The sequence below is a fragment of the Zeus faber genome (genome assembly GCF_960531495.2).
Source record: "Zeus faber genome assembly, chromosome: 18".
NCBI lineage: Eukaryota > Metazoa > Chordata > Actinopteri > Zeiformes > Zeidae > Zeus > Zeus faber.
The window spans coordinates 23,884,401-23,900,556 of record NC_137210.1 but is presented as its reverse complement, the minus strand read 5'-3'; the positions used below and the strand labels follow the sequence as shown (position 1 = coordinate 23,900,556).

At 45.5% G+C, this 16,156-nt stretch overlaps 1 protein-coding gene across 1 annotated transcript in view; it reads left to right on the top strand.

Annotated features, from left to right (window-relative positions):
• The window catches only part of tmeff2a (transmembrane protein with EGF-like and two follistatin-like domains 2a), a gene marked incomplete at both ends in the record, with an annotated part of 107,524 nt that overhangs the window by 10,596 nt on the left and 80,772 nt on the right, over positions 1 to 16,156 (top strand). Inside the window, one exon of the mRNA XM_080018910.1 lies at positions 3,969 to 4,078. Coding sequence (XP_079875036.1) covers positions 3,969 to 4,078 — 110 coding nt within the window. The remainder of the gene's footprint in view (positions 1 to 3,968; positions 4,079 to 16,156) is intronic.

The following is a 16,156-nucleotide window of genomic DNA, read 5'->3' as shown; positions in this document are numbered from 1 at the left end:
GTTCAGGTTTTAAATGACTTGATATTTATATTTATATATATATGTATATATATATATATATATATATATATATATATATATATATATATATATATATATATATGACTTGATATTTATGTGTGTGTGTGTATATATATATATATATAGATATATATATATATATATAAAACATTTGTACAAAAGCATCTGTTCAATTATGATCTATCTAAATAATAATCTAAATAATAATAAATAACAACCGAAAAATAAAATGTATCAATATTATTTATATATTATATATATATTTTTTTGGGGGGTTTTCGTCTTTTTCGGTTTCAGTTATATAAATGCTATTTATATATTATATTTTTTCAGTTTTTATTTAATACATTTTTAATTTATTCATTTTAATTAATTTTATCTAATATTTAGATTACATCATCATTTACCAGATGCTTTTGTCAAAAGTGCCTTACAACTATTCATGCACCGTTGGACGCCGCAATCTGTAGATATCTGTGTCTTGCTCAAGGACACTGCAGCAGGAGGAGCCGGCAATGGAACCGGCAAACCTCAGCTCACTCGACGACCCGCTCTATAAATAAATCACTTAGGGACTTGTATATAGACTCAAAAGTACTATTTAAAAAAAATGTTTTGATTTACGACAAGTGATAGTATGTGCACCGTGCATGTGCAGGAAACTAGAAGATCAGTGCGTCTCTATTAAGGAAATGCAACCTGTCACGGGGAGTTAAAAGTATACGCTGAATCATCGTTTGGCGCTCACGCTCGGCTTCACTCGGAGCCCGGCGTGGCGACGTGGCGGCGTGGCGACGTGGTGACTGGAGCTTCCCCCGCGGTCCGCCGGCCGCGCTGCGGAAGAAAAAAACATCAGCAAAACCCGCCGAGCTCGGGAGCTTCTCTGCGAGTCCAATGATTAAAGCGCGTCTTTGTAAATTCGGTGAGGATTCACTTCATTACCTTAGATTAGAAAGGCAAAATAGCAGTTGTTACGCAAGCGCGCGGACTGGCCACGGGTCAGCGGCGGGTAAGCGGCGGGTCAGCGGCGGGTCAGCGGCGGGTCACCGGAGGGCCTCCCATCATACCTTCCTCACTGTGCACCTCAACAGGACTGGTCATTTTTTGCAAACATACATATATTTTTGTTTAAACTGTACAAAAACAACCAACGATAAAATATCCCTCCCCCCAAAAAAACAATGAACATGGAAATTTGGCAATATGCATAGAACCTTAAGAAATAACTAGAAGATGGTGGTGAATAATAATAATAATAATAATAATAATTATAATAATAATAATAATAATAATAATAATAATTGTTATTATTATAATTTTTGGATTAGTCAGATTAAATTAATACCTTGTTAGAAATGTGTTTCTGTACCATTCATGTGCCATCTTGTTTCCTTCCCATTAAATAGTTTCTCTGCGGTTTCGATGGCACTCGTTTTATACCGAGTTATTCAAAGCAACAGAAATGAAGAAAGAATGCAAAGCAGTCTCTGGCAGACGGCTCTAGATCCTTCCTGTAATAACTCTTGCCGATACAAGGTGTGAATATATCTAACGGGCGCCAGAGGACGGCCCTTGGTGCTGAAATCAAATGGTGGCCCCTGACTTGAATTCAACGATTGCAATGTCGACGGGACGCGAGTGTGATAGAACACACGCACACAAACACACACACACACACACGCACACACACACACACACACATACACACACACACTCAGACTCACAGATCAATACTTGGGACCAGGGTTGGGGAATAACAGAATACATGCCATGGCTTTATCTAATTAAAGAAAATGGTCATTTGCAGAGAAAACTGGAAATGAGATTACAAGTAGAATCGAAGTTCCCCAGATTCGCCGACTGAAGGTTTTGCAAAGGGACCTAAAATACCACGTTGCCCTCTATCTGCCTACAGCCAAAGTTCCATTATGCATCTACACACAAGCACTTCTCCCAAAATGAACTGAATTTTAACTTGGACATTATGCTATACTTGTGGTAAATAACCTAAATGTATATCATATATATATTTTGTTTTTTTCATTTTTCTTTTATTTATACTGTATGTGAAACGGTTCATTCAGAGGACGCTGGACAAATTGGTATATCATGACAAGTAACATCCCAAATTGGAATAGCCTTCACTTTTTAACCCACTAGATAATAAGATAGATTTTGGAATAGATATGTTAAAGCTTGACCAGAACGCACCCGACATGTAATTCAATATCCACTTGTTAGCCATAAATGTCGAAATTGTGCTCCCGTCAGTAGGCCTGTCGCGATAATTATTCTGTCGACTTATCGTATGATATACGGCCGCTGCCTCGATGATTTCCCGTTGTGATTACATGCGTGGTTGATTACATAAAAATGTCAGCAACATTGTTGTGCAGACTCTGCCACTGGTACTCCTACAGATGCTGCATTCGAGTCACGTGGGAATTTACGATCAAAACGTCTTGCTGCTTTCCTGCTGCTCGTAACGTCATTTGTTTGTTCATATCCATAACTACTCTACTTATATTTGAACTCATGGAAAAATGTATTTGGAAAAAGCTTCGAACAAAAGTGGCAGCTAAATGACGTAATGTAGCCGAAATGTTGTACTTTTCAGACTCCACAAACACTTTATGGAAGGATTATGTGTCACGATCTACGAATGCATGTAATGCAATAAATACAAATACAAATGGGAATCAATAAATACGACAGTCCACAAATCTGTATTAAGGCTTAAAAAAAGACATAAATGTATTTCTAAACCCAAGAATAAATAGTGTTTTAGTCCCGTTGTGTAAACCATTTCACAAATAAATGTTACCGAGCCGAGCGAACAGGAAAAAACAAATAAAAAAAAACAAAAAAAACTCAGAGACACATTTTCTGGTCGCGCTGCTTCTGCCCTCTCGTCTGCTCTCTGTGTCGGAGTTTCACCGCGGGCGGGGCTCAGGCAGCTCCACACACAGACAGGCAGACATGCAAACACACACACACACACACACACACACACACACACACACACACACACACACACACACACACACACACACACACACACACACCGAGCCCTTTTGTTTTGGTGGTGTGGCTTAATTTTATTTATGATTTATTTATTTTGCATATTTTAATATTTTTTTCACATTACAATGTCTGAATATTCTTAAGAATTAAAAGTTCATTGCTACATGAAAGGGTGTGCTTGCATTATCATGCTATTACATAATCATTTCATTAGTGGCAAAGAAATGGTCTTAAGATAACAATATCATTTGTCCCAATTATTTCCTGGGACAATAAATCATCCAACAAAAGTAGTTACGGTGCCAGGCCTGCCCATCAGACCTGTATACGTCAGCCTGAGAGGGGCCTGGGTTTTTGCAGCAGCGAGCCCAGGTGGAATAACAGCCCCGAGCCGACTCTGACTCCCAACAGACTCCTGCGCACGTGACCCCGTTGATTCGATTTGGGACGTCTCGTTGATCTCTTAACTCCTCCCGACCCGGAGCGTTCCTCCCGGTTTAGCTCGGCGGGACCACGCCCGACGCTTCGGCGTGGACTGGCAACCCAGGACTCTGAAGCGAAAGCAAATATTTAAGATGTTTTCCCAAAACATCGACTTTTCAAACTTCCATCACCTTGGATAGATCGTTTATTTCGGGTTAATTTGCTAGAATTGAAACGCTATTATGGTGGATGTCCTTTTATTTTCATCATCCAACTAATAGAAAAAAACGTCCACATTAAGGTTGCATTGAACAAATCAATATCTGAGAGTCAAACCCTCCAAATAACTGAACATCACGTCGTTCCAGGACGTGGGTTCACTGGACGCGACGTTTCCTTGAAAGAACCCTGCTCGGGTCCGGTTGAGGAAACAAGGAAAACTGACGTTAAGAAAAATTCCTTACCGTCTCCCTCTCTGTCCTGCCGGCTTCCTCCTCCAGGTTTCGACGACAGGGACACGGATCTGTTCTTGTGCGATACCAACACGTGCAAGTTCGACGGCGAGTGTCTCCGAATCGGCGACACGGTGACGTGCATCTGTGATTTCAAGGTAAGAGCTTCCACGTGTCGCATGTAAAGTATTATGGCATTTAAACAGTAAGATAATATTTTGGTCGCGCCATGAAGTTTGTTTGTGCCGGGGTCGACCTTCAGAGCGTTTCCATGAACCGATCGTTGTTTTTCTTGAGACAGAAAGTCGCCGGTGCGCTCGACCGTATTCCAATGTTTCCACTTTTGCTTTCTCTGCCTGTTTCTCTGGCTGTTTCGCTGCTTGGTTCTCTGCCTGTTTCTCTGCCTGTTTCTCTGCTTGTTTCTCTGCCTGATTCCTTGTTTATCTGCCCGTTTCTCTGCCTGTTGTTCTGCTTGTTTATCTGCCTGTTTCTGTGCTTGTTTCTCTGCCTGATTCTCTGCTTGTTTCTCTGCCTGTTTCTCTGCCTCTTTCTCTCTCTGTTTTTCTGCTTGTTTCTCTGCCTGTTTCTCTGTCTGTTTCTCTGCCTTTTTCTCTGCCTTTTTCTCTGACTGTTTCTCTGCCTGTTTCTCTGCCCGATTCCTTGTTTCTCTGCCTGTTTCTCTGCCTTTTCTCTGCCTGTTTCTCCGCTTGTTGAATTGCTCATTGAGATGGTGGCAAACAGGAAGTTGCAGATGCACCATGTTGATCGCAGTCGTCTTATTGGACACTACTCAACCAGGCATTCCGTGCATAGAGTCTTCTGCAGTGGACAGGCTCTGGTTGAACTTGGGTTTTTAAACATTTCTTTTTTAAAATGGCTCTCACCGAATTACTTACTTTTGGAGCCTCTTCAGGCCAGACGCTTGTTGATGGAGATTAAAGAACCTTAAGGCTCCCGATCGAACCCCCTAATGAACCTCAGGGCGTAGGATGGAGTGTTGACGGTGTGGACGCGGCAGTGCGGTGCGGCGGCACATGGGGAGAGATAGGGATCATTAACCGCCTCGCCCAGTGCTTGGACCGGGCGGGGTGTTAAGGATTGTGGAAAGTGGGAAGTACTTCTCGAGGTCGTTTCTGAGGTTGTTCGACGCCTCCCGGGCCACGGTGGCGCGGCCTCGTCGTCACTGTTTCCGATTCGGGGTTGAGTCTGGGATCATTGACTCTGAGCTTCTTAATGCGCTGCGTTAAAAAAAAAAAAAAAGAACCTTGTGATTGTGCGCTGGGCCTAGAATGGAGTCACATCATCTGCCAGATGGAAGCCTATCCACCAGATTGAAGATATTGCAATTATGCCCAGGGGGAGTTAGTGCAAGATGTATAGCTCACCCAAAAATTGATGGCGGCTCATGAAATCCCATGTCACTCCCTGTGACAGTGTTATGCTTCCACATCATTGACAGCACCGGCGTTGACGAGAGTAGAGATGGAAAGGCCGTCATTAGCCGCATAAATCCTGTAAAACGACGCCATCCTTTGACAATGGCGCACACTTAACTTTTATGTGCGGACACTATAATGAAAAAGCAGGCAAACCGGTCAGACGCGTATTGATTTTGGGATAACGTTCTGCTTCGTTCCCTGACAAAATGTGCGCGTGCAGATTCAGAAGTTTATTTATTTACTTATATTTATTTTTATTTTTCATCAGGGCGTGATGGGTCCAAAGCGGACACCCTGTATGCTGACGCTGGATTGGTTGGCAGCTTTTATCTCAATTTCATCCTTAACCCCCCCACTGAAAGTGAATATTAGTGGGTGGCCTTGCAGATAAAACACATTATCGCTCCGTCCCGCATCGCGAGATCTTACGGCGATACCGCTGTTGCTGGGCATGGCCCGTGCCGTCTGGCCTGGGTTACAGCGGGTCACGTTGCCTTCATTTCTGGAGCCTTTTTTTGGGGGGGCCAACTCCACAAGCGACTTCCCGACGCTTGTGCGTATTTTTGTGTTCCCGCCATGTTCCTTTTTGGCATTGTGTCAAGAAAGGCTTCGGACGGCCGTCAACGGACCTAGACCGCACGTGTAAGATTTTGTTCCAGGTTTTTATTAAAGCTCCTCTTTATCCAACGCTGGAAAATATCCTTTGGGTGAAAACAACGCCGCCGGAGGAGGAAGTGATAGGCGACCGCGCAATAAATCAGCGAAATCATGGACCGTAAAGATGAGGAAGTGAAAACGACTTTGGATCGTTTCATGAGATGCTTTCCAGTATTTTAAAGATATTCACCGAGTGATGTGCCTGTAAAGGACCGGCGGTCTGTCAACACGTGAACCGCCACTGTACGAGTGCCGTCCAAGCTTTTAAACATGCCTCCCAGCCACCCCAGGTACGGCTCTCCAGGCAAATTATCTGACACGTGCTCATTACCTTTAAACGCGGTGTTACAACGTTCTCAAATGCGGTCCGACGGCTTTCGCGACCGGTTTCAAACAATGTAGAATTTATTTCAGACAACGGTGGCAAAAAACTGCTTTTGTTCATTCCTGTCAAACAGAAATGACATATTTTATTAATAATGGAACAGAAGCCTACGTTAACATGCATGTGGTCCTCAGCGCTCGGTTCCGATTTACTTGGAGCAGGTTAAATGTTTTTATTTAATATATTATTATTTTTTTTCAAGTTTGGCTGTTTATATCCATGTTTTGAGTGTGGTCAGAATGTGATGGCCTGCATGCCGAGAAAATAGAAAAAGACCTTGCGCCTACAGTACCACGCCTGTTGACCTACATTCTGAAGCCGCTGCTTTGCTTTTACAAAGTTAGTGACAGAAGCTCCGAAATAGTCGGCTGGGGTGGAGATGAGGTGAGAAGGCGAAAAAGAGCCAAGGTTTTGAGTGCCCCGGGGGGTGGGGAGCGCAACGCGGACGGCTTCGCCGAGGTGTAGTCACGCAGGAGGACCGAGGCATGTCGCCAAACTCCCATCGCTCCGAGACCGCAAAGTCTCTCTGACCGTCCTCCGTCTTTTACCCCAACGGCCTCGCCGCTGCAGAATCGTCACCAAAGACGACGGGAAGCGATTTCCGATACGGCTGCTGGGACTTTGGTGGCGTGGCCACGGATCCGATTTTGGGACCACAGTGGCCTCGGGCTTCCGTCCGAATTTTTGCTACCCCCACCAGGTCACTGCTGCTCGAATGTTCCTTGCGATTTCCCCTGGGGCACGACGAATGTTCGGCGACTGAGGGTGTTAGCCGTAGCTGGGACAGTGTTTATGGAGGTAGAATGTTTTTTAATTTCAGAATGCGGCCCCCTCATCCCCGAGCAGGTCAGTGCATCTGTATGCGGCGCATTCCCCCTCATGTCCGCAGAGTGAAGCCCGACACCAAAATATGCGAGCGCCGTGGCGGCGGCTCTGCCGTGCTGGGCTGCAGGACTTTAAATAGCTGCTACTACCACGGTCACGCTGCCTAATTGCTTTAATAGCAGTGATTTATTTTTGCCGAGCGGGAAGCACGGAGCGGGGCGTCCCTGCTAATTGGAACCTGACCGTCTCCGGCTTGACGATGGCGACGACGATTTCCCGCACACAAAGGGGCGCTCAAAAATCAAGGGGCTGTTCTTCTCTTTAGTTTTGTAATTGAATTCCTTTGAAAGGTATGAATGGAAAAAAAAAAATCTAAATATATTTAATTCACACAACGGTACAAAAACCAATCTCCAAATCGATTAAAAAAAGAAAATGCCACGTTTCCCCGGAATTCTGCCCCGCTGAATGAGGCTTTTTCCAGGCCCCCCTCATATCACGTTCACCTTCAAATTATACACACACACACGCACACACACGCGCACACACACACACACATACACACACACAAACACACACACGCACACGCCTGTGAGTGTGTTCGAATCCGAAGCCTTCACTCACGAGGGAATTCAGTTTGAGCCCCCCAAAAAAAAAATGTTTTGCCGTTCATCAGCATGAGATTTTGGGGTTAGGGTTATGATACGGACGGTGGATTTGGTCAGTGTTATTATGAGGCACTTTCCATCGCGGAAGCCCGGCAAGGGCTCGATCCTGAAGCTTTATTGTTATGAGTTGTCAGCATTGTAGAGTTCGGACGTTTTTAAGACTGCGGGAATTGACATATTTCAGTATTTTCATCTATTATATGGTTTGTGGTAATTGGATGATAATATTTCTGACCAATTCAGGGCTGACCGATGTGGAAGAATTTTATTTTTTCTTTGGACTCCACCTAGACTATAATAAGTGCTCCGGTGTCGCAGCCGTCGGCGCAGTTTGTGAAAAAGCCTTTTTTTTCTCCGCGATTTTTTCACGGCGCGACATTGAAGAACGTAATCAGAATCGACCTGGTTAAGTGGAGGTCAAGGCGGTTGGAACGTTGCGTGACTACATTTGCGTTGGATCCAGGTTTGTTGGAGCTACCGGGACAGAAAACGACTCCTGTGATGTAACATAAGAAGAAAAAAAAAAAAGAAAAAAAGAAATACACATTTCACCTCCGAGAAGGCCGTCAATAAAAGTGTTTGGAATTGACAATCCATCGGGGAGCAGTAATAACCTGTGTGGATCTACAGATGGTTGCGATTGGACAAATGCTCCCAATATGAAGGGTGTCAAAGAAAGATGGTGTTATGATGCCCTGACCCACTCCCCATGCAGGCGGTAAACAGATATTATTTGGGCCCGTCCGATTCTTCTCGGCCTCTTCGCTTGGATACAGACACATTTGATACCTGGGGGTTCCCAACCCGGGGGTGCCGGCCCTCTCGGTGGGTTGCCAGAGGAGGTCGCAGGTCCTTGGACGATACGATACCTATAACACACAGTCTTTCCGAAAAAGTGAAATATTGTTTTAAAAATCCCAGAGTGCAAGTTCAAACGTGAATGCTGCGATGTATCGTACGCCCTGAAAAAAACAAGCTTTGAGAAACCGAGCCGTGAGAATGGAACCGACTCGGAGAAGAACGTCCGCCAACCGCTCATAAATTCAATAATGATAATCATTACGTTTTTTTATTTCTCAGATTGAGTCCGGTTTGATTTCGGGAAGACAAGCTTTTTTTGAAGAATAAGAACAGATTTTTCACTATCCAGGACATGTAGATGCTGATATGCCACACATTCCACTCCCTAATCATGAATGATTCATAGTTTACAGTCAGCGTGGAGGATATAAAAACTGAGGGTAATATTTGGAGGACGTTCAGTTCCCCGTTTGCCTCCCCTGCTGTTTTGTGTTTTTTATTTTGTATTTTGTAATTCTTTTAACTGGCTGCTGCCGCTCGCTCTAATGCCTGACCTCAAACCACTCCGACGCCTCCCGGTGCCAGGAGCCAGGATCAGGGCTGCGAGGGCCGCGAGGCGCTCATCACTTCAAAGAGGGACAAGAGCTGATGTGGGTTTATGGGATGTTGATGGGAGGGCGTGCAAGGTCGGCTCGTCCTCTGCTCAGCACTCCGCGCAGGTTTCCCCCGAGAAAGTGAACGCCTCGCACCCAGGCACGCCGTTCCAACGCCTTGTCCATAGGAAGAGCTAGTCATTTTTGAAAATGTCCATTCTAATAGTCACTGCTTATTGAGTACTAGTACTTAGTACCTTTAATGAGTACGAGTACTTAGTGTAAAGAGAGTGTAGTACTACTCTTAGTAAGTACAGGTAGTCCTCACTTAACAACCTACCTGTTGTACCTTATGACCATTCAGACTTATGACCAGCTCTCTGACCTGTCTGTATAGTACAATACTGCAGAGTCTCAGCTTCAAGCATCTCATTACTCATCACCCTTTATATACTATATATACTATATATACTATATATACTATATATACTATATACCCTATATATGCTATATATGCTATATATACTATATACACTATATATACTATATATACTTTATATATTATATGTACTATTTACACTATATATACTATATATACTTTATACACTATATACACTATATACACAATTTAAGCTATGTACACTTTATACACTATCTGTACTATATACACTATATATACTATATACACTACATATACTATATACAGTACACTACATGCACTATATATACTTTATACACTACATATACTATATACACTATATACACTGTATACACAATATATTCTATGTACATTATAATATGTTTATAGCGTATATGGTGTATATAGTGTATATTATACACTATATACACCAGATACACTATATTCACTATAGACACTATCTACACTATACGGTATGTACTATATACACTATATACACTATATACACGCCCCTTACCTCGCTTATGGACCAATTCACTTAAGGACCTGGTGCTAGGAACAGAATTTGTTCATTAAGCCAGGAGTACCTGTAGTACCTTTTCTTGCTGTTACCAGTAACAACGTATTTTTCGAGAAATTGCGAGACAAAAACAGCTTGTTGGTAGTTTCATTTAAAATGTTACGAGTACAAAAAAAATGGTGGAAAGGTGCTAGTCCGTATTGAATAAGTACTAGTATTATAAAATTTTTAGAAACTAGTAAAATATAAAATTACGATAACTATTCCCATAGTTACTAGTAACTATGGGAATAGATACTAATCGAAGGCAAACATTTAATTTCTGAAACACGGAGCCCCATAGGAGTCAATGACAAATTTGTCCAAATTGTGACTAGAAACATTGCAATAGTAATTATTAACAATTACGATAGTATCTAGTATCTAATAAATAGGCACTAGTACGTTATACATTTTAACTAGTGCAACTAAAATAGTTACTAGTAACTGTTGGAATAGCAACTAGTAACTAAAATGTACGTACTTGTAACTTTTAAAAAGTAAGGAATTGGTCTTATGGACGCGTACACACACACACACACACACACGCACACACACACACACACATACACACACACACACACACACACACACACACACACACACACACACACACACATTCACAGTCAAACCTGCATACAAATAGAATATGTAACACTAATATTTAACGCAGCTGCCGCGGACGCCACCGGAGAGTTCCGGATGCAGACCCCGTTCCATACATTTGCATACATTTATCATCCTTTCATCCGGGGCCATGAGAGCTGACTGGGAATGAGTTTTTTGAAAAATGGCGGATGCATTTCCCCGGCACACGCCCGGTACAAAAGGTCGGAAACAGCGGGGACCCTGGATGAGACGATGATGAGCATTCATCAGCGGCGGAGGGGACCGAGCTGAAAATGCCAAACCCATGCCGGGGTCGTTTATCTGAATTTTTATCAAACCAGACGGCGGGTGTACGGAGCGTCTTCAGGGCTCTCAGAGGCGGCCACGCCGGCGTCCTCGCTGTGCCTCCTTCTGGCTCTCCTTCCTGCCTGGTTTGGTCAGTACATTCACAGCCTTCCTGCGTGTCCTCCACTTTATTTTCTCAGAATAGATCGGTGTATGCGGTCATCCTTTTGGGAATCCTTGTGGCGGCGATGACTGTGGTGCGCGCTGAACAGAAGAATAAAGTCCATTATTTCCGGCCCGTTCACAAAAAATTCGTTTTTTCTACTTTTTTTGAGGGAACCTAGGATGGAGGTAACATTGATCTCTTTTAATTTTTAAAGAAATGACACCAGGGGTATACCTTATAGGGCGCTGGGAAAAATCTTGGGAAAAGTCTTTTTTTTTCCCGGCTCCATAGGAAAAGTGGTGACTGTGGTAAAGGTGGTGGTGGTGGTGGTGGGGGGGGGGGGGGGTACAGAAAATCCCTTGAACTCTCCTTGACACCAGACAAGAAATGAGAAATTAATGTAATCTTTGTGGTGATAAGATAGGCTAATGGAACGTTTTCATCTCCTTTTTCTTTCCCCCGTCTTCTAATCCTCTTTGCACCTTTCCACTAAAAGTGACGACTCCCACTGTCTCAGGCCTCCTCGCTCCTCTCGTCTTATCTGTCTTTTTTTATTTCATTTCTTTCTTTTTTTCTTTTTTTTTTTCTCTTCAGCCAATCTCCCTCCCCTGTACGAGGTGTTCTCGCCGGCTTATCTGCGCATGTAGGAGGGCTGTGGACCCCCAAGGGCAGGCCCAGTTCTCCCGGGCTTCTGCCGTTCTGTGACTTTTTTATTATTTTTTTTATTTTTTTTTGCGATGCAGCGGGTCCTCTGCCTATCTTCGCGTGACAAATGTACCAATTAAAGGCGGCGTGTGGCACCTCTCTCTCTCTCTCTCTCTCTCTCTCTCTCTCTCTCTCTCTCTCGCTCTCACCCTCTCTCACTCTCTCTCTCTCTCTCTCTCTCTCTCTCTCTCTGCTCTCTCTCTCTCTCTCTCTCCGCCGCGGCACGTGGGCCGACGTGCGCTCCGGGGGGCGAAAGATGAATCCGACGTCAATGGAGGAATTGTGTGTTTTTGTCGCCCGGCGCTCGGGCCTCAAGCCTCTTCGCGCTGTGGCGTCGGGCGCATTTGGAGGCTTTCGTTTGTCGTGATTTATAGAAATATGAAGTAAACGTGAAAAGGGCCCTGGCATTAAGAATGAATGGCAATAACATTGTCCAAGTACTAGGGATAGGGCGATGCAACGTTCTGGGGAGGACTATCGATGCCCGGTACCCGAATCCCAGACGATATCTAGTCACTCATCACAATATTGATATTAAATCAATATATCACCCATCCCATTCACATTTGTGCTCGGAATGCAGGGAATTTGACCGATGTCGAGAAATGCGGCTTTTCTCGGAGCTACATTAATCAAACTCTTTGGGTTTGTGACAAATCCGAGCATCCGGGAAATAAATATTGTTTCCCAGATCGGCGCATCGAAGTGTCGTTTGCAGCTCTGGACGCTCAAAAGTCGCTTGTTAGGAATTCTCGAGGCCTAGCTGAAAGTGCGACAAGTTTTGCTCCGTAGTTCGGTAACTTTTTTTGCTCGGGCAGACATAATCAACAGCCATATTTCCATTGTTTTCATAATTGCGTGCGTGTCGTGCAGCTTTAGGAAGCGCTGTGATCAATTTCGGCTCGCGAGCCGCTGAGCATCGAGTCCAGGACGTCATCCCCGGTGCCCCGTCTCTGGCATCGACGCCCTTCCCGGATCCTCCCGATCGTGCCGAAAAGCCAGCGTCCCAACGCGCGACTCGGCCCCCGAGCTCCCCGTCTCTCTCTCTCTCGCTCTCTCTCTCTGGGAACAGAGCATCTATGTCAGGTCCTCTGTGGCTCCGGCTGTCCTGTCAGACTCCATTACAGAGGAGCTTGTCTCCCGTGACTCGGCCGGGGAGGCTCCTCAGGGACCCGGCGGCAGAGGCCCTCATCAAGAGAGGACTGCCAAGCGCTTAAATAGCAGCAGCAGCCTCCCTGTGTCTCCCTTTACCCCCTCCCCCCTTCCGTCCCACCCCCCCTTATTGGGGGCTCTTTTTTTATTAGTCTTCCGTATCGACCCCTGCGGTCCGACACCGTCTCGGGGAACATAGCGAGCCCACGTAAAAAAAACAAACCCAAAAAAACAGATGGACACACTAGCAAAGCAGGGGCTGAGTATTTTTTTAATCTCCTTTTGTTTGTGACTTTTATAGTTTTCCGGGCCGTGATTTGTGGATCCCCCTGCCAATCGCTCTTTTTTTGCAAATGGTGAATTGTGGACAGAGAACAGACCTTCGACAGAAGACAGGGGCCCAGCTGTTTAGGCTGGACATATTTCCATGCCGTTGCCTCCTCCGGTCCATCTGAAAAACAAAGTCGGAATAGATTAATAGTGAACAGAAAATTGACCCCCCCGCTCAATCTCTGACCCTCGGATCGCGGACGCACCCGAACCCTGTTTAACCTCCGCGGCATCCCATCTCCGTTTTCCGTCTCACTGGGCTCTCCCTCCCTGGCTTCCTGGCTGTTTGTTTCTCCCATGTGGAATAAGGTCAGAGCCTTCCGTTGGCACGGAGCTAATGATCTGACAAAACCCCCCCCCCCGATCTGTGCCTTCTGTCCCCTCTAGCTCCGGCCCATGTCAGAAACACTGCACCAGACATCAATCACGCGTTGGCAGGGTGGTGCGGGGGCGGGCGAGGAGAGGGGAGGGAGGGGGGTCCGACCGACAGAGGAGGGCGGGGGGAGGGGGGGGGGGGCGGTCGCGGGTCCAAAAGAGCCCCGGAAGAGTCCGTCTGTCTCTCGTCAAGCACCACAGGTGCTGCCCTCCGCCGGCGGAGCGGGGCGAGACAGCACCGCCGGAGTGGATAAAGCCGCGGCTTTGATTAGGGTGAGGAGGCATGATTAAAGCCTCCGCCCGGGGGCTCCTCCGCAGCTAAAGACGAGCCGAGTGGAAAGGGAAGGTAGCGCACGGTGGAGGCCGAGAGAGAGAGAGAGACATAGAGGGAGATAGGGAGAGAGAGAGAGAAAGAGAGAGAGGGAGGGAGGGTAAAGCATTAGAAAGGAGAATGTGCCGGGCGGCGCCGGAGCCATCCTCCGAGGCCAGCCCTAGTTTCGTGTAGATTTTTTCATTATTGATAGGGGTGGATGATAGCCTTGGGATGAATTGCATAATCCAGAGCCGCCGCTCTAATGGATACAGGAAATGGATCAGGCTCGGTGGGCGGAGAGGATGCTGTCTGCTCGTGTGCATGTGCCTCCACCTGTGTGTGTGTGTGTGTGTGTGTGTGTGTGTCTGTGTGTGCGTGTGTGTGTGTGTGTGTGTGTGTGTGCGTTGGTATGTGAAGGCTTCATGGCTCAACTGATGCCAGGCATGTGTGCACTGTATACGGTGCAAAATCTGCCGTGCACTCTTGACAAAGACTGCTCCGTAGAATATATCGGTACTGGTGAAACTGAAATGTGTGAGTATCAGCAGCGCCGGAGCCTACGGTACGGTCGCCACTCGGCTGCCAATCGCCGTAACACAAAACTCAACTCAGCGCCAAGTGATTACACATCTGACGGTCTAAACCTGGAGATTATCATATCTTCACGACGCAGTTGTTGCGGATTTAATGCCGACGATTAAGCATGGTGAGGCGGGATGATGTACATGAAGATATAGGTTGTGTTTACACAACAAAATAAAAATAAAAATATTATATATATATATATATATATATATATATATATATATACATACATATACATATACATATATACATATATACATACATATGGGGTTATTACATTTCACTGCATATATGTATGGAAGTATGTATATGTATGTGACAAATAAAAAAATCTTGAATCTTGAATGTATGCAATGTGTTCATGTTTCTTGTGACATCTCAAATACGTAAATGAACTCTTGTTCATTAGTTAGAGAGGCAAACAGAGGCCTCGCCAGATTGTCTTTAGAGTGCTAGTTCACCACTTGGCAGCCCCTCCTGAGAGTGTTTTGCTCCTGCCAGGGTCAGCCAACACTTAGTAATTGGCCATTGATGTAGATACAATATGGCCAGCGGCGACTGATTAGAATATCAATGGTAATTGATGATGGTGGCGCCCGCGCCGCTTAACGGCGGGGCTATACGCGGGGGTTGGCGCGAGGAGCCAGCGGCGTTTTGATGCCGGCGCTTTAACGGCCGGCTGAACGGTAATTGCGGGCCGACTAACCCCTGACCTGGATCGCGGCGCCGCCGCTACCAAATTGCCGCAAGTCAAAATTAGTTGCGCTGATGCAGTCGACCATCTGACAGAGGCCGATCCGGTTCCAAATCTCAATGTTTCAGTGGCGGTGGCGTTGTGTAGACGCAGCGTGTAAAAGCGCGCAGAGTGTTTGGCGGAAAACGTCGACTGCCACAGAGCTCAAGTGGAGGCTCGCGCCGTTGAAATTTTAGTGTAAAACCGCATGCTGTCGTGCTGTTTAGCACGGCGAGTTATTGTGTCAGCATGTTGAGCGACGTATGTCTGAAACCATAGTACGCATCAAATAGAATGTGAAAAGCACAAGCACGACATGTGAAATATCTCTTTTTACTCATACACTCTTATATAAGTGCGCTGGACGCTGTGTGCCGTCGGCCGGGTGTGATTTTGTCCGCACTGTAGCGCTGGCCACGGAGTCAAAGTAGAAACTCCCCCTCATGTTCCACTTTTTCTCATTTGTGTGGTCGGCGGCGGTTGAAAAAAGTGCCGTGTTTTTTACTCCTCTTTGAGTTTCCTTTGGTGGAGCGGCTTTCATATTCCCACCAGCACCTCCAGTTTATTTAAAGGTCACCGTTGTTTTTCAGCCAAACCCTCTCCGTAGCCATGGTCACGATTGTTTCTTTCGCTTGTTA